General features: G+C 40.2%; 2 protein-coding genes across 2 annotated transcripts; one reads left to right on the top strand and one right to left on the bottom strand.

Annotated features, from left to right (window-relative positions):
• Positions 1-9,977: 9,977 nt before the first annotated feature.
• avpi1 (arginine vasopressin induced 1) lies at positions 9,978-12,564 on the bottom strand. The gene is made up of 3 exons (XM_053333438.1): positions 12,396-12,564; positions 10,929-11,290; positions 9,978-10,775 (listed from the first exon to the last, which is right to left on the bottom strand). The coding sequence occupies exons 2-3, from the start codon at positions 11,276-11,278 to the stop codon at positions 10,514-10,516; spliced, it is 612 nt and encodes a 203-aa protein (XP_053189413.1). The 5' UTR covers positions 11,279-11,290; positions 12,396-12,564; the 3' UTR covers positions 9,978-10,513.
• Positions 12,565-13,213: 649 nt separating this feature from the next.
• marveld1 (MARVEL domain containing 1) lies at positions 13,214-13,941 on the top strand. The gene has a single exon (XM_053333439.1). It carries the CDS (start codon positions 13,444-13,446, stop codon positions 13,939-13,941), a length of 498 nt encoding a protein of 165 aa, XP_053189414.1. The 5' UTR covers positions 13,214-13,443.
• The last annotated feature ends 5,730 nt before the right edge of the window (positions 13,942-19,671 follow it).

The following is a 19,671-nucleotide window of genomic DNA, read 5'->3' as shown; positions in this document are numbered from 1 at the left end:
GCTGCAGTAAATATTTTCAGTAAGCATCTGTCATCTGACCTTCTGGCAGGTCCCCAAAGCAAAAGCAGTCCAGTGGGATCTACAGCCTCCTGGGGCCTGTACTACGAAGCCAGTTAAACATACCCAGGATATTGTTTTGTAAGCTGCCTTCACTGAGCCTAACATTGGTTTGCAAGATAACCATTACTATGGAGCTACTACAATTACAGAATTACAATTACTTTTTTTTGAATGACATCATCAGAACCATTAATGAAGTACATATGATATGAGATGAAATGGTGATACAAAGTACTTGCAGAAATATACTAGGAATAATTTACACATATTAAGAGGCTACGGCTTAAAATACATGTAGGTATTATTATATATGACTTAAGAATAGAGTAAGTATTTTGTGCTATTGAGTTGGATGATGAAGAAACCTGTCTTAGTATGTCACATTTATCTCCAGTTATCACACAGTTGTCCCATCTTTTTCTGAGCTGCAGTGAGTCAGAGTTTAAAATCATCCACACTGTTAGTGGTCAGTCTGAGGAAATAAAGGTTTGCATGATTAAAATGCAGCTAAAATCATCATCGTGTTTAGTAACAGTTTGTTAGAAAAACCAGAGTGGAAAGAGAAAACCTGGAACAATAACATGTTTCTAATTACCTATATTACTTGTCACTTTATTGTAAACTCAGTACTTTAGTCCACGTTGGGATCCTGTATGAATGATGACTTTTTCCCAGTAATCTGATTGGTTAGTGGTCTGAGTGTTGACAGGTTGTGATCCGATCCTTTTAACTTAAAGGTAGAATATGTAGAATGAGCAGAACAACGCCATCTAATGTTCGAGATCGTAGTCGCAACAACCACAAAGTAATTCCAGCAGTCGGGTTGCCAGGTCCGGTGCCGGATTTTATTTTAGCTCTAACTCTGTAAATATACCACTTTATCCACATGTCCAAATAACATCTGCTTAAAGTTTTGCTCCTGCGAATTCGGAGCCACTCAAGTTAGCCGTAGCGAGTAACGCACTTCCGGTCATTTTCACAAAATAAAACACCCGTTGCCTTTTATTATTAAGAAAACCATAACGATAGAGTTGGTGCTTTTATTTTGAAAACAGGAAGCGAACATACCCTCGCTGTAACTGACTTGAAACAAATCTCTGCTTGAAACCACCGAGGTACATTACATTGTAACGCCAGTGGGAGTAGCAGCCTATGGTAGCAGCCATAGACATATAAAGAATATATATGTCTATGGTAGCAGCAATGTCTCTGCATGTACTGCCTAATCCTAAACACCGATTGGCTGGTGAGTGGTGTCGTCAGAAGCAGGAGAGGCTCACTGTCGTAAACATCTAGTCACGTGTACTCTGAGATGGACGTGCAGGTCAGGAAATGACGTAAACGGACCGTATATGGTTTGTTATTTGTGTTATTACATTACGTGTTGGACTAAATACATGTTGACATATTGAGGAAAGTATTCCGGTTTTATGGAAACGGATTTCATATTTCACAAGAATGGATACTTGGCGAGCTGTACAGAAAGTCCTGAGTCATAAGATGATCGTTGTGGATAAAGAGAAGACTTTGAAGGTATGTAGCATTATAGCTTTTCTCACTTAGCTGAGTGGCTAGCCGAGCTAACCGCTAATACTATTACGGCTGTGAGCAACCATATAAGTCGTGAGTGGTCTTGAATGAATCAGGACAATCTAAGCTTTCCAACAATGTACGGCATGAGTATATATGTTTAAGGGTTGGTGTTTAAAACATTCAGAAGAACGTGTGGCTACCTCCTAACATCCGTCCCGTCCCGTGAACGGAACAGCGTGCGTTAAGAGGTTAATGATCAAATATCAAAATCCGAATAGCGTCAGAAAGTCAACCCACTCTACACATTTCCATTGCTACCGCTCTGATACTTCATGGTACACAGACAAATAGCATCTCATATGAAAGCTAAGACCCTGGCGAGTTCAACAGTATCACTATTATTGCGCTAAAAACTCAGTGAACCAGCAGCATACAAAGGTAAACAACCACTTATTTACAGCGACTAACAGATATTCTGTCTTACCTTCGAAGTTTTGTGATGAAAAGTTGTACTTGAGAGCAAAAAACATTAGTTTTAGTGAGTCCAACATGGTGGTGTTTGTTTACAACTCCATTTCACCCAGTGCCAGCCTACAGTAGCTGCACCGGAACAACAGACAACCCTGGCAACCCGCAATTCCGCCCGCTAATTGGCTTTTTTTTATGGAAAAGCAATACTTTCATTCTGTACCCCTCAAAACGCCCCGTGGCTGTATTATTTAAAAAAAAATATATATAGCTTTTAATAAATATTCTACATATTCAACCTTTAACTTGGTCCACAGCAGGTTAGCTGTTCACCATAAGTTACCATGGCAATGCACCCCAGTAAGAAGTGAACCACCCCTATAACCCTGAGAGTTGAAGCTGAAGTTACCCTTCTAACCCCAACTCTTACTTTGTAGTATAGGCCTCAGATTGCTTCCTCCTCCCACAGTCCCACCTGGTACAATCCATATTGCCAACACCTGATGGAGAAAGTAGCATTCAGGTATGTGTGTTCAGAGCACCATTATCAACCAGGAAGTGGACCTGGAGAGCAAACAAGAAACAAATGAAACAAATATTTGAATGAATACTCACTAACTAAAGCAAACATTTTAATAGACTAAAGTGCATCCTAAGTCTAGACAATTCATGTTACAGATCAAATATTAAATACATCTAATGAATAAAAGTTCTTTCAACTCATTGGTTTCTCATACTGTGGTGGTTAGCTTCAAAAACACAGTTACTGGCTACTGAGGCTACCCATCTTCACTCCAATAATCAGGGCAAGAAGTTGAAAAATCATTATTTCATCATTAATTATTTTTCCCATCTCCCTTTCATATAGTTTGTGGTCCTCTACACATTACAATACCCAGGTAAAGTTTTTAAATGACTGATTTAACAACATGAGTTAGTGAAGGCATGAGCAGCAGGCATGAGTGACCATAATAAACCCCTCAAAACTGCATACAAAGCATCAAACCAACCCCTGTCCCTTCTCATTTTCTCCTTGTCCTCCCACATTTGTGTTTTTTTTATTATTATGACTAAAATTAACACATAAGCAAGTCTGGAACTTGCCTATGTGTTAGTTTTGTTCCTGTATGCTCTTTATGTGGCACATCTAAGAGCTCTGGGGTACACTATAGAGGGATTATGAGATGACAATGATGACATTAATCTTTCTCCTTCTTCTTTTTTTCCTATTTTTTTCTCTCTTTAATGTTTGTCCTTAAAGAGAGACTTTGATGTCTAGGCCAGCATAGAGATGTTTAGACATATAGACATAAATATATTTATGTAGTTGTTTTGGATCAGAAAGTTTGGGCACCAGGTCAAAATCTTCGCCTGAGATGGTATATGGGCTGAAATGTGAAGACTTCAGCAGGTGGGAAAGGGAGGATGAATGAAAGAATAACATGTTCTAAGGTACTGCTCTTTATATACTAATATATAATATAGTAGGACAAAAGCAAAAGGAGAAGCAATGAAAATGGGCCATCCCACTATATCACTTGCATCTGCCAGTAAGCACTTTCAGATCCAACTCAACACCATTTTTCCCTTTGAAACAGAACTATCATCACTCCCTCTGAACCACTGCACAGCTGTTTTTCTCACAGGACTTAATGTTTATGTTTGGGTGAATTTGAGTCAGTTTGTGGTTAGGTCTGTATATAAGCATCCGCATGTGTGAGTGTACCTTTGGGAATTTAATGTTACAAAGTGTCCCACATTACTGAGGTTGTGTAGCTGTGACAGACTGAAATTCAAAAAGGTCACTTAACAAACTGCTATCTTGTGCTGGGTCACGTATTTAACAGATTATCTTCCTTCCATATGGGAAAACAAAGCTTGAGGAAGACTGAAGTCACTCACACAGCATATGGGAGTTAGCATGTATAAGTATGTGCGCCCATGCATGTTACTGGATGCGTGCAAGCAAAAGCACTGACTCTGCATACATGGATGTTTTGCTACATGAGCAAGTCTGCATGCAATTTCATTTATTAACTCAAGGTTATTCTGTGTATACTGTGTCACGAGCTCAGAGGTCTGTTTTGAACTGAATTATTTAGATGTGCATTCCCTCTTAGTAACAACCAGTGATACATGTTAATATGAAATTAGTCCCACTTTACCCTGCTAATCTTAATGTGCACATGCTGTTACTACACATTACAATGAACCAAACCCTGCAACCAGATCTCTGAATAAATCAAGGTTGCATCATATCAAATTGTGTGAGTCAGTGGGATGGCAACAACAAGACATGTAGTTTACATGAAGCTAAAATAACACACAGGACTTCCTTCTGTCCTGTCCTGTACTCTCAACTACAACTCTATTAGGTTTAATAAAAGCTAAAAGTGCTATTCAAACAGACAAACTGACTGAAATGCTCTTTTTTTATAGCTGACTAATGTTGCTATGTGGTTTAACATAATTCATATACGCTGAAATCCTTCCTTTTTTGTGCTTCTATCACCTTTTCTTCTGTAAATACTGTAATATTATCTATATTGATCATGTTGAAGATAGACTAACTATTCTTTCCTCCTACCTACTCCAGTTTCTGAAACTTCCTTTTATCCTTTACTGTTACACCACCACAATTCGAATGGTTTGAAGGTGTTCAGTACAGCTTTTACCTTTTATAAGTCTCCTTAATGCATAGGTCACAATAAAGGTGTACAATGCACACTATAAACCACCACTGAGTGTATCAATGACCTCTGTGCGCAGGCAGATGCATGCTAGAAATAAGTGGTAAATATTAGTAGGAAGATTATGATGCATTTTTGTGAAAACTGAGGCCAGAGTAGAGATTAGATATTCAATCTAGAATAACCTCCAAAATATGATCATCAAAGAGAAACTCGACCCTCTGATTTATCAGCCTAACAGACTTCCCAAAAAAAAGACAGAAAGCAGTAGGTGATTTTGCTCTCAGTCAGTTTTACAGTTGTTGAAAAAGAGTTCTGTCATTTAATATTTAATAATATGCATATAATTATTATTTTAGTCTATAAACCAGGGATCCACAATGAAAAATGAAATTCCAGTCAGCTTCTAAAGTCGGCTATTCCATGAGGCGGGGGGGGGTATACTTCTGTATGTAATGTGGGTTCAGAGAAAAGACAAAGAACAAAGGAGCAACACTATCATCTGACATGTGACCTTACCTATTAAGGTATGATGAGGTTGCTTTTAAAATCCCTTCCTCCTTTGCCCTTGACTCACCTGAACCCCTGTGAACAGTTCAGGCTGGCGGTGTGGGCAATGCAACGCAATATTATCTGATGTGGCTGTACGTGTTTCTCCTCAGCTCAGAACAGCCCTGAAGGCAGCAAAGCATGAAGTCAGACAGAAAGGTCTCAGATGTGGAAAGCAGTTTGACCTTGTGCATACAGATTGGAGGCACCAGGGTCAGAGTCCATTTTATACCAGAGACAGATTCAACTTTCATTTTATGAGCAGTCATCATCATCCTTTTCATTGTTTCAATAAAATTATCCCTTCTCCACATCAATAAAGCAGTTTTCATTTTTAAAAGGTTCAAAAAATAGTTTTTGTACTTGAGAAGGGATGGCTCGATCCGATACTCAGGATCATTCACGCTCGCAGCCTCTCCAGAAGAGCAGCTATAGAACAGCTGCAGTTTAACTGAATGTCTTAGAAGTCGCCAAATGACTTACATTAATGAATTTCATTAGTTTATATAATGCAGATTTGTAAAATATTACTTTTGTGAGGGTCACAGTCACAGACTGTAGCAGCGGTGCAGCAGATGTAATGAAGTCCACACAGCACGCTGAATGCAAACTAATATTAAGCCTATAGCTTATTCATTATAATGTCGATGGACATAAATTGAGTTCTTTTGCCTTAATAATGATAAAATAATACTCTAAAAATGGTCGGATTGGGAACCCATATATGCATAATGTCTCCTTGTTGCGTTTAGTGTTACTTGTTTTACATACAGTTCAACCCCAGAGGTTACATGTGAAAGAAGAAACATTCAAGTTTGCAGTTTGCACTGATTTGAAGTTTAAATAAAGAGGTTATGGCTTGAGGATCATAGTTTATTAGCGGAGCAGAATATTTGTTGCACAGTTTGAACATGGTATTTTTGGATGTTCATATTAAGCAAAGTACATCTATACAAACTATATGTATTATTAACAATTTAACAGAGGAGAAAAGAAGGTATCAGATTGATATTCCAAGTTGCAGTATCAGTATCGGTATTGGACATGAAAAAGTTGTATCGAGCCATCCCTATACTTGAGTCCCTTTATATTGAGTAAACTGAAAAGGTGCTGGCAGGACACTCTTGTTGAATCTAGTTTGATGTCCAGCATTCACCTCAAATGGGGGCAGGGAGGCAGTGCCATGCCCTTGTTTAGAGACTGCAGAAATGAGCAAGAGCCTGAGCTAAACAGTACTGAGAATAAGAACAAAGGCACACAATGACACAGAGGAAGGAATAACAATGAGTGCCGTGCCGCAGTGTTGTGTGATTCTACCATGAACAAAGACACAGAGTGAGGCACAGGGATTTTGTGTGTACACGCGTGTTGGTCTGAGTGTGTGTTTGGGATTATTCTCAGAGCATGAGGAGTAAGTACTGTATATATCATTTTACTAATTACTGCTCCGTGCTCTAATTACAATGCAGTAGGGACATACTCAACTCTCAGATCCTTGCTTATGTATAATCTCTGTATGGCTTCCATTGTCAATCACACAGAGACACAGAAAAAAAACCTTGTTTCCTCTTCTCCCTATCTACCTTTTGAAAATATGCACTGCTCCCATTGCTCTCCATGCACCTGTCACATCTGTCTTTCGTCACTAAAATGTCTGGAAAGCAATACAAAAAAAAGGAAAAAAAGAATATGTTTCTGTTAAAAGAACATCAGAAAAAAAGTTGTTCCTATTGATATGGCAGTTACTGGGTTGATTTAGAAGACAGACTCCCTTTATATAGCTGATTTATGATCACCACAAAATAGGATTTAATCAAGATGCAAAGTAGATGCAAAGTTGATGGTCCACAGCAGGTTTTTAAGAGAGAAATTGTAAACCAGGCAGCCAGTCTTCTGCAAATTGTGTCTGTTTTGTTCTGAAGAGGCTGTGCTGAGCAGAGAAATGGGACTATAGACATTTGTCATAACAAACACAATGAAAGATCCCAGGAGTAGGCACAGTCATAAACACAAATGATTAATTCATAGTATGTTTCCGGACAGACCAGCACATGGCTGGGAATCAACAAGTGTAGATATATCTTGTATCTCTCTCTTAATGTATGTTATTTCCTGTGGTTGAACTGAACACATGCCATTTACAAATGTCCCAAAACATTGCACAAAAAATTCCTCTTTTATCTGTCATTTTTCATCAACTACAAAACTGGGCTCATCATTTTTGAAAGCATAAAGATTTTCATTTATATGCACATAACAAAACTGCAAAGATGTGCATGTTGACTAAAAGGCAACAATGTATGACAGAGGAGTCACAGTTTGCCACCACACTGCTACTGTGTGCAGAACTGTAATAGCTACAAGTACAGAAGTCAGCATGATTGGATTTCTTTCTGCAACTCTGTTATAATTTAACCTAGATTTAGATGCCATTGTATCTCTATACAGATGACTCAGTGAAAGGTTTTCATTTTATTCTACATCTGACACAGATATTGATCCGCTGTTACCTTTTCAGGCTGAGCTAGGGGTCAATAGTTCAGCATCAGGGATCAAAGACTGGGCCCTGCTGCTCTTAACTGGCTCTGGGTTGCAATCTAAAACACTGAATAGGGCTCTTTATAAGTCACTATTTTTGTGACCCCTTAACTCTACCTATTGACTGACTAAGGTGCACACTTCCATCTACCATAACAGTGATGACTGTGCTGAACTGAAGCAATCCTATAAATTCAGCTGCAGTGATATTGTTGCTTGATCATCACTCCAAATCTTATCTACAGGCGTAAGGTTTAAGTGGTGACTGAAAGACTGAGATAACCTACCGTATATGGGCACTAAAATAAGGTCTTTCAGTGCAATGAGCTTAATTTACAAAACAAGGTGGGAAGCTCAGCACATGGGGGATTACCTCAGAGTCAAGCTGCTGCTTTTCAGCATTCTGGGAGTCAGCTGAGGTTTCAGTACCTTTATAAAGCCTCTCAGCAGATGCCTCAATTTCCCAATACACCAGCAAGGCGCCACTGAGGACTTTATCTCCCAGATGACCTTTGAATCTCTTAGCATCACCCAGGAGGAGCTGGAGGAAACTGATGGGGAAAAGGACATCTAGTGGAGACAGGGCAATCCAAGCCTAAATGTCCAAATTCACAGCTAGTCTCGGACATATAATCCCTTCTTGTGTATACTAGATCTACTTTCTCCTTGACTGACCAGACAGAAAGAAACTGGAAGTAAGAATGGATAAAATGACACATGGACAATTGTAACATTTTGATGAATACATCATTTTTAACACTTAAACAGCTTTTCTGTGGCTAAGGTGGACTCTTGTTGCACCTGAGTGAAGCTTCTTGAAGGGTTTGGACATTGACATTCCAGATGAAAACTCACAACTCATTAAGTCATCACGACATATTCATGTAATTTGATAGACCGGGCAGAGAGGACAAGTTAAACAGGAAAAGCAAAGACCAACAAGATTACCTACTCGTCTAATTAAAGTCTGCCCTTTTAGCTCTTTTTTAAGGTTTTCTGTGAGAAAGTGTCTCTGCCATGCATGACAAATAGCCTACATATTATCTTCTAAGTGTATTGGTCTGCTCTTCTAATACAAAGCCTTTAGCACCATCTAGTGACTGCAAGCTTACTTATATGATTGCTTAATAAATGGTCCACAAGCAGTCCTCTCCTCACTAAATCTCCTATACATGTACTGACACATGGAATATGTGTGGGGTTGGGGCTGGTTTAATGCCCAAAACAGCCTATTTACCCAAATTTCAATCATTTAAATCTTTAGAGCAGCTGAAAATGCACGGATGTGTGTCTACTATCCATCAAAAACTGCTGCTGAAATGCCCTTGGACAATGCACATAATGCTAAACTTTATTTGCGGGGCTGTTGAGTGCAGGTTGCAGCTGCTGGATGTGAATATATATAACCATGTGAACATAATCTAAAACAGTACTGAAAGTCAGCAAGCAAAAATAATTAAAACATTTTTGGTTTAGCAATGATGTTTTACTGTTATCTTCCATCATAGATATTGTTAATAAAAAGCTACACATCAGTTTCAGCAGACCTGCAGTATCTCTACACCCTTTTATGAGGTTCTAAATAAATGGCCACTCTTGTTACAACTGTAAATAAAAGAGAAAACACAAGAAAAAAAGGCAAAATATCAATACAAACACTTCTTTATTACCATACATCTAAAAAAAATACACATCAACAGTATTATCAAAAAACATAATCAAGTTTCCAGCAATCTGATGAGGTTGGTGACAAACAGTCTTCCATAGGCACAGTGGGTTTTTACACTGTTACCAATCAAAAAATAGATAAAAGAACAACTCTGTCATTTCTTGGACAGTAAGATGCTTTTAAGTTTGGCCTTGCTGTTATTTATTATTTTTGGTATCTTGGCAGAGTTGACCACCTGATGATTTACTTTCACCAAGGGAAAACCAGCAGCTGGCTGAGGTTATATGAAATACAGTACAACATTTGTGTCACTAAGTCTGAGTCAACATGTCCAGTGACATGTCATCCACTCTCCCCACCTTACCCAAGTACTTTGAATTCAGAAGTTAAGCTGTTTTCAAGCTAGTATAAATAGACACAGTACATTGTCTCATACATGTATATCTACATATATGGCTTTATTTGTGGTGTAGGAGATAGATATATGTATTGGTAAGTGAATCCACAGTGCAGCTGTACATAATGACATAAATAAACAATGGGTCATATAAAGATGGGAACATTTTAAAAATAACATCAAGTTAATTATTAAGTTAATAATTACACACACGTCCACTTCTTCATTAATACTTTGAACAACAAAATGACATAAAATGACATCACTGTCCACATGCTGATCGTGTTGGTGATAATTGTCAGTATGCAAGCTTAGTGTGAGTGGTAGGATGAATTCAGGAGAACACATAAGGCAGTTCTTGAGAGGCAACCACAAAACAAAGTTGTGAGATACCAGGAGCCGATCCGGGGTTTCTGTGCTGCTGTCATGAAGTGTCTGCATCAGTGCACAGTGCAGCGCCATGAAAGTCTAGACATCATAATAGCGAGTTTACCAAGTTGCTCTTCCTACAAGTTAATTCAACCTTGCTTCAGTGTCTGATCACATCACAAAAGTATTCAGTCTGTGCAGGCTAAAAGTCAGTTTGATATTTCAGACATTTTGGTCAAGTCAGTGAAGTATTCTGTGGAGGTATCTCTCTGGGTCATTCTTCTCTCCTCCTCTCCTCAGTCCCACGCCAGCTCTAACTGGTCTCTCAGATGTCCCTGTGGGGCCCTGGCTCTTATTTAGTGCCACTGTGGCCACTGTGCCTCTTCCTGTTGTCCCTACTGAGGTGTGTCGGTGTGGCTCTGGACTACTGTGTGCCCCGGACTCAGACTCACTCTCATTCGCGGGATCCTTCCCTTGACTGCTTGGCAAGCTCTCCCCAATCCTGAACAAAATTAATCATTTTGTTTAAAAAATATTAAAATGAAGTGACCACAAACTATATTCACACATAGTTAGATTCCCACAGTTGGGTGTATTTAAAAATGTAAATAAATAAATCAATGCATATGAAATATCAGGTTTGCAGTGTTTCTACCTGAGGTGATTGAAGGCTCTCAGCCACCGTGAGCCCAGAATGTCTCTTCCATTAGTCCTCAGCCCTCTGTGGTGACTCCGGGCCCTCAGTGCTACTAAAGCCTGTGCCAGTTCAGCCTCATCTCTGTGGCCCCAAATCAGCTGGGCCCGTTGCTCTGCATCCTGGTCCCCAGCCGCTCTGAACAGCCTTTGGAGCTGCCACAGATTCACATCGCTGAAAATGTTCCCCGAGCCAGCCTTTCTGCTTCGCCTCTCAGCCAGCCGCCACAATGGAGGAGGCCCTGCCACCATGGAAGATGGAGGGGACCCGGATCCGGTATCCATCCGGAGTAATACAGGGAGAGGTGGCATACACTGACACTGCTGTGCGGGAATCAAGAGTTTCAACTTATTATGATGTGTTGACAATGGGACAGATGACAGAAAAAAACAACAAAATAGAAGGCAAAACATAAAGTACATGAGCACAGACTGCGTCACAACACCTAGAAACAGCTGCTAGCACAAGTAAAGCACAGCCAGTCAGATGCAAATCTTCTGCTCTGATTCTATAATCCTGCTTTAGGAAGTGACGAGCTGCATTTAAAGCCCATTAAACTGCAGATGGTAACTTTATCTTACTTTACTGACATACGCCTTCAAGTGGGACACTTTACAAACCAGTCTTAGCTTAGTGACCAAGGTTACAGTTAAATATGGGTCAGTAGTGTTTCCATTTATTTCAGTTTGACAAAATTATATAAAACTCAAGGTACGCTTTCAACTGCAGCTCATGGATGGAGTTTGTGCACAAGAAGACCAGCTATTCTGATCATTTTGTCAAAAATTATCTTTCACACTCACTTTATTTTGCATCCAGGAGTGAAAATGTCCTGCTTTCTTCATTGCACACTACCCATTTATTGATACATGTTTTATAACTGCTGTGTAAACACTTTAATAGATTCATATGATGTCTGAATGTACTTCTGTTATCTTGTTTTTCTCCATTTTTTCACAGGATAAGTCTGTTCAGGAAAACAGCACGTTATGTTTACACTCTCGAGCAGCCATTGGGTTGTTTGAGGACAAGCTTGAGATTTTTCAGGTTACATTAGACAACCTACAGACAAACATCAACATTTGCATTCTGACCCACTTCTTTGCATTAGAAGTGGATTAACATAAATCAAATATCTTCTGAAAGGCTTTTTTCTTTAAAATTCCCCTCCCTCTAGGACTTTGACTATATTCGGTTTGCATAACAAACACGGATCACTGGTGTAGATACTGCTTGCAAAACAGAAGAACAAGTCAAGCAAGTATGAAGCCCCTGTTAAATATTAGTGTAAGATAAAATACGATGCATACTGAACTTATTGTCCTGCATACAGCAGTCCATGGTGTTTTTCATCGTGCTATGGTTAAAAGGCAGTCAACAGGAATGAGCGAGTTAGTCAATGTGAAATAAGAAAAGGCTTTTGCTTACCCGAAGAAGAACTATATCCAGAGGCTATATCCACAATACTTTGCTCCTACAGGATCTCCCTCTTTGCAGTCGCTCTCATTTCCAATGGAAGCTGCAACAATGGCTGGACTAAAGCAGGACCGTCTGTTTGTCACCCTCACCTGCAATCAATTTCTGTCCTTGAGCCGACTGTCAGTCATAAATCAATGGCATCCAGTGGCCAACGAGAGCAAGGATATCGTCTCTTCTATCCTGTCTGGATTGAGACAGGGATTTATGACGACCAATCACGGGTCTGGAGAGGGATGGGGAGTTAGGTCCGCCCCCCGGCCACGTAGGGTGTGCGCGCTGAAATCCATTGACGTCAATGAGTCCGACTGGCACGAGGGGCGTCTGTCAATTATGTGACACAGAAACAACATGTGAGCATCCTGTGCGCAACTACGCACACAGAATGACGCATGGACTGCTAAAAATCTGGACAATATGAACAAACCTCACATTATTAAACAGACTTACACTGTTTCTTTGTTGTATTCTAGGCCTATTTAAAATTGCATGACTGGTTTAGACGAGAGCATTAAAAATGTTGTAGGTAGGATGTTTAAAATAAATAACCCTGTATTTCTCAAATGTAGCCTACATGTCATCATACTTCATTTCTCCATGAACAGAGAGGTCACACCCCGGGGGGAAATGCAGCAGCAGATGAGTGGACATGGATGCGTCCAGCAGTCCAGAGGTGGAGCTGGCTTTGAATTACAGGCCGCCCACTCTCCATCACCCAGCCCCCCAACACAGACGCTACATTCAACGGAGGAAACGGAAAAGACGAAACATACAAGAAGGTTTTTCATTTCAAAACCCCGGGGCTGTGGAAAGAACAGAAAGTTCCTTTTTAAAAACCTAAACTTGCTCACTTTTGGCTTCATTGTCACACCACAAATCCGGCCTTCCACTCTTTTATTTCTACATTTTTGCCACCTTTTCGCCAGCTGTTTGCAGCTGGCAAGAAAGCACCCGCCCTGTTCAAGAAAAACGGACACAGAGTGATCGGAGGAGGAGAGAGATGCCACCCCAACCTCCCCAGCCGCAGGTGAGGATGAATATCAAGAAGTTCCTCAATAGTTTTTTGGGAGTCTTCCGGATCATGCAGATTTTGTTTGGAGCCGGGCTGTGGGTCACCATCGCCGCGCACAAATACGAGGGATCCATCCACTTTGTCCTGTTCGTCGCTGTTCTGTTCTGGCTCCTCACCCTCGCCCTGTTCTTCCTCACCCTCCTGGACAAGCAGGACCTAGTCCCGGTGCTGGGCGGCGAACGTTGGTTATGCACTAACCTGGCGCACGACGCAGCCGCCGCCGCGCTCTACCTGCCGGCCATAGGTGTGATGATCTACAAGACGGATCGCTACTCTTTCTGCAACCTGGAGCTGTACAAGCACAGCTGTCTGTACAAGGTCTACCTGACGGCCGCTGTGTTCGCCTGCTTGTGCTGCCTGGCTTACCTCGTCTCGGTTATTTATGGGGCGTTGAGGAAGTGTCGAGGAGAGCAAACGGTGATCTGATGAGACTTAAAGGGAGGGGAGGGAGGGATATGGGTGCTTGAGGGGTATCCACAGCAAGATGAGGAATAGTTAACTTCACTGTAATTTAACTCAACAGCTACTCTAATCACACGTTTCTCTCTATTGTCTCCACATACCACCAAACTTTCCATCTCAGAGGTGAGGCAGAATCACCAAAAATCACAATGTGGCCTTCTTGTTAGTTTATTTAAGGGCTGTTAGGTTGAAAATATCCTAGGAGCTCCAGGAGCAGGGGCCCTGCCCTAACCCACAGGTTGGGAGATTCAGGGGAAATGTGCTGGGAGGGCATTGTATTCTACCACCAGAGAGGTACAAGTGACAGGTTTTTGTCCTATTGTTGTGCTTGAAAGGACAGAATCACAATTTTCCAAGCGTGTCTTAAAACAATAGTCAGGTGGCCATATGAACTCTGAAACAGTTTTTGCTTGCTGTAATCATTCCTCCTGTCCATACAGACCATTAGAAGGGCCTTGCACTTACAATGTAGGTGATGGGGGACAACATCTACAGTCCTCCTGTGTAAGAATGTTTTTAAAAGTTAATCTGCAAATAAATGATATCTTCCATAGATACAGCCTAGTGTCTCAACAGTGTTTTCCTGTTTAGCTGTGGTGGAAGGCTGATATGATCATATTTGCTTCAGATAAGCATTTATATGTTTTTCCACAGTATTCAGCCTGGATTTTGTCCCCTACCACTTCCATTGAAACTGTATTTAGGAATCCTCTAATGGCCAGTATGGACAGGAGGAATGATTACAGCAAAATGTTCATTTGAGCAACAAACTATTGGTTTAAGACAGCATTGGAAAGGCCATGACTCTGCCTCTTAAGTTTATTCTTGTTTTTGTTCAGTAATTTAATGGCATTTCCATCATAAAGAATTACTACAATATTCCTGCAGGGACTTATTATAATGGGCTTGCAATATATTCAGTGTTTAACTCACAGTACAATGGCCTTAAGCTACTTTTTGTAGATTTATGTTGGTACATCTAAAAATCTGTCATAGGAGTACTACAGTTATTTTCACAAGGGATTCTTTTCATTGCCTCTTTTAAAAAGTATATATTTTTATGTGTTTACATTTTTTTTACAGCAAGATATACTGAACAGTTACCGAAGTGTGATGGACTAAAACACTCATTTTGATCAGCTATGATTTCATTTTGTCTGACTTAAACGTTGCATACAGTTTTATCAGTGCCTTCTGTCAGAATGCTGTATATTCAACAACAACCCAAAAAATATGGATGTGATTGGTGCTACCATGTGTGTATTTAACAAAAATATCTCCTAAGTGTTTTTTTTATGTAAAATCCAAAGATGAAAAAGCGTACAATAAAGACCAGTAAGCGGCAGACAGTTTTTTTGCTATGATCTTGGGTACATAAGATACAGTAATTTCAGACAAGCTACTTGAGGAACATGTCTGTAAAATGCTTTGTTAATTTTGTTTGAGCAAATTTAGAGGAAGGGCTGGGACACAAATTGTGCCTTTAGTGGCTTTTCCAAAATGAAACACAGATTTTCGAAAGACTGGCGACGGAAGCCCTCAGGAACTTCCTGTTGGGAGATAAAAGCCTTGGCCAATCAGCAGGGATCATTTATATGCTACCCACTTAACCACATGAAAGCCAAGATCCTTAGAACTATCTTTGTCTCTAACAGACAGTGAGAAAGTCACTCACACATGTACACACAATGTCTATGAATGTGCTGTATCATAAAGAGGATGTGTGTGTGTTGCAGGAGAGTTATCCTACTTTTGGAGACTGTGCGTGTTTGTGTAATTATCTGGGAAGAGGCTTGTTCTTACCGGAACAGTCTGTTGGGGTTCTGGAGGTGGGCAAATATTCAGCCAATGAAAATGGAGCTGAGCAGAGGAAGATGATTCAATGTCTCGTCTATTCCAGTCAGCATGCAGCAGCTTTTGAAAACATGCTGCTGACAATTCGCTTATACAGCACCCAAAGTCTTACTGTGATCACTACATTTGGTTGCCTTTATGCAGTCAGCAAGAAAATAATCATTGCTATGTGTGGATGTTTGTGTTCTCTGACAGATCTGTTATTTATACTTTGCTCACTTGTTGCTGGCATGGAACATGTGCAGAATAAAAGAGTTTAGGTTCTCACATAAAATATGCACTTCTCCTTTTATGGGCATTGCTCCTTTCTTTTGCAAACTTCCAACTCAAGTGTGGAGTTTTTTTTGGAGATGAAATGTTGCAAGAGATTGAGTATGTGTGATTAATAGATGTGAAGAGATGAGAAATATCTTGTTGCATCCATGCTTTGATATGATTTATACAGATATCAATTTCAGATGTACGGCATGGCTGAAAGATTAAGTGACTACATAAAGAGACAGAGCAGACTGAATGAGAAAACTGTAAAGATGTTTGCCTAATTATTATTATTTAATCTGTGTGTTTTATTCAGTTTATTTTCATGTTTAATTAGGCTGAAAGAATGACTGCACAGTGTATAATCATCTAGCCCTTTTACACATCTATGTGAGTGTAAGGTGACATCTGTGGCCTGAGTTTCAGGAGTGCAAGGGTTAACGTTAACCAGCTGCAGTGACGGGATATAAATCTAGCACTTCTAAGGAGGAAAGGAGCCCCTCCACCCCTCCATCCCCCCACCCCCCACCCCCACCTCTCTCTCCCCCTCTGAGATTTGCACAGAAGTGTTGTCCTGTCCACGTGTCGGCGCCTGTGGAAACACACTGCTGTACACGGCCAAGTGGAGAGTACACAACAGCCCAGCGTGCTGCATAAACAAAGCACCAAATCCAGGGTTCACTTTGATATCAAAAGTAACCATGGTGAATCATTTAAGTCTTGGATGACTCACGACTATAGCGTATGCTGACAATTAGGGCCGGATAAGGATTCTCCCCATTGACCCTGAAAGCCGTTTTGAGTTTACCACGTTAACAGCCTCCTTATTATTACATTTCCCACATTTTATAGATGTCATGTCTGCTCAGATTTGTCAGTTCTATGATTGAGCCTATTTTGAAGATCCATGTTCAAAGAAAAAAACCTTGTGATCACAGGTAATAACACTAGTCTGGAATCCATGTTACCTCTTAACCCATTAGAAGGGTGACAATAGACAAGTTGTATTTCTTTCCAGCTACAGAGAGAGTAAAGAAAACCCAGACAACTTGGTATAAAGACGTTTTAGCACATATAGAGCCAGGCACTTCTCCAGAGTGCCAACTGCGTGAGATTTACTTTGGCTACTCAAGGAGACATTTCCTGTGTGTGCTCTCCCACCCGTCTTAAAGAGACCAGCCGCCCAATAGTCCCTCCTAACCCCTCCTAATGGTTTCCCTGGCCCTCCCTGAAAGCATAGCATCATGCGCATTGCTGCCATGGACTGATGTCAATTAGCAGAAAATCAATACAGAGTTCTCTCCCAGAGAATCTAAAAGTAAAGCCTGAGTGGATAACAGTGACATGACTGTGACACATGGCTGTAATCAAATCACTGGTGAGATTACCATAGTGACATGGCAAAAATGTATTTTGTCTCTCTCAGTAAAAATTCAGAAAATTTTGAGAATGAAACACACACTGAGCTGCAGAACAGCATCAGTGGAGCTGGTTAGGAGAACATACTGTACATATCTTTCCACTAGAGAAATTCAGAATTTAAAACAAAATATTTTTAATTTACACGATGTTGTTGCTTGAAAATATTACTGTAACCAATGGTGGCATGTAGCAAACTACATTTACTCAAGTACTGTTCTTAAGTACCATTCTGAGGTACTTGTACTATACATTTCAGAGGCAAATATTGTATATTTACTACACTAAAGCTGCACTACAGCTGTAGTTACCTTTCATCTCATGTTTCAGGGGAACTTTATTGTTAACCCATCCATATACAAGTAGACAGTAAGGATGACATTTAGTTTCTATGAGGTCAGTAGTAGTGCAACGTTTATCATTAGAGCAGTGCAGATGACTAAAATGACTAAAACAAATTATTAAGATTTTTTAAAAAAAAAATTTGTAATCATTTCAAGGTTCAAGGTTCAGGTTGACTAGGCAATTTTGCTTGATGAAAACTTCAAGTACATTTTGCCACTAATACCTCTGTACTTTTAGTTAAGTAAACTTTAATGTAAGACCTTTACTTGTAATGAATAAATAATTATACAGGTAAAAGATCTCAATACTTCTTCCAACACTGATTATAAAAAGAATGAATGTTCATTATCTTTAACATTTTAGGATTTCTTGTATACTTAGCATCATTTAGCAGGAATTATTCATATTATTCTATCTAAATAATTGAAAACTATAATCCCCCATTTTTATCGTGCATCGCCTGGCCCCACACTTCAGAAGACTTTCTCAGAGTTTGCTGAACCAGGTGTCTGTTCTTGGTTAGCAGAACACATTCAACAGCTGTCCAGCATTGGAAGTGCCCTTTCATTCTTACCCACCCAAACTCTGGGGCATTACTCTATTGTATCTGAGTGAATCTGACTCTTTTCCTACTGACAGTCGTCATCTGCATGAGGCTACATGTATGTACATGAAACATGAAAACATAGACACACGCACACAGCAGCACTCTGTTAACCACACTCTCATCAGATACTGCTGCGATGCACATTCCACTGCAGAAGAGAGGGAAAGAGGGGCTGGGAAAACAGATGGAGAAGCACAGAACAAGTGAAAGAGCAGGGGGGAAAAGAGGCAAAGAAGTGAGAGGGAACAACAGTGCAAAAATGCCTTTCACAAAGAATCACAGATTGACATTTCTTGTCTGTGTAAGACCTGAATCGGCACAGTGTTCCAGCCGTGTAAGGCTTTGTAGTTTGCCTCTGATACTCACCAGTTTATAGTTTCCTAACATAGGCTCTGGGATTACTGATTCCACATCTGTTGCAGCAGACGATACTTCTGAATGGGCACAGTGTTCATGAGTTTTGTGAGGGCAATGGCAGGCAGTGGTGGGAAATGATGATAGTTATTTATAGAGCCTTGAAAATACCACAGCTTCCTTCACTTTGCCAATCCTCAGCAAGATGTAGGGAGTTTGTTACAGACTGAGTAAGTCTGAGAGAAAAAGGGAGGCGGAAGTTTTGGGTCCCTGAGGAGATGAATTCATTTATTTGCCGTCTGACATTTAGTGATGCAGGGTATATACGCCCAACTTACGTTAGCAAACCACCTCTGTCATTCATCACCTGCAACGTTTACTTCACAAAAACATCATTTTAAAAAAAGAGGGACGTCGAAGTGACGAGTAATTTTCCCATGACTGAAATCCAAGGTAAGAGACTCAATAAAAAGGAAAACTCATTACAAACACTGCATCTTTAAAGTGGTGTAAGCAGACACACACTGGGAAGTAAAACAAACATTCCTTCCGAGCGTGGATCATGGAGTTCCTGATAATAGCTCTCATGGCTCAGAGCTGTTACCCAACGACACTTTTCCCATAGTTTTCACACACAGAAGTACACACACACACATATACACGCACGCACGCTTGCACGCACACACACACACACACACACACACACACACACACACACACTAACACTCAAGTTATAAGAAAAAAACTCTAGATTCACAGGCATATTTTCTCTGCTAACTTAAGCCAAGTTGAGATATTCTGTTTTTAAAAGTGGCAAATGTGCCTCATTCCAGAATAGAAGGGAAAAAAGGGATTTG

The sequence above is a fragment of the Scomber japonicus genome, chromosome 14 (genome assembly GCF_027409825.1).
Source record: "Scomber japonicus isolate fScoJap1 chromosome 14, fScoJap1.pri, whole genome shotgun sequence".
In the NCBI taxonomy this organism is placed as follows: domain Eukaryota; kingdom Metazoa; phylum Chordata; class Actinopteri; order Scombriformes; family Scombridae; genus Scomber; species Scomber japonicus.
The sequence above is the reverse complement of the archived record's forward strand: the minus strand, read 5'-3'. Positions and strand labels throughout refer to the sequence as shown.

Coding starts and splice junctions, on each gene's coding strand:
- avpi1 (XM_053333438.1), bottom strand. CDS start 11,278: ATGCCACCTCTCCCTGTATTACTCCGGATGGATACCGGATCCGGGTCC. Junction 10,776..10,928: donor AGAGCCTTCAATCACCTCAG/GTAGAAACACTG, acceptor AATTTTGTTCAG/GATTGGGGAGAGCTTGCCAA.
- marveld1 (XM_053333439.1), top strand. CDS start 13,444: ATGCCACCCCAACCTCCCCAGCCGCAGGTGAGGATGAATATCAAGAAG.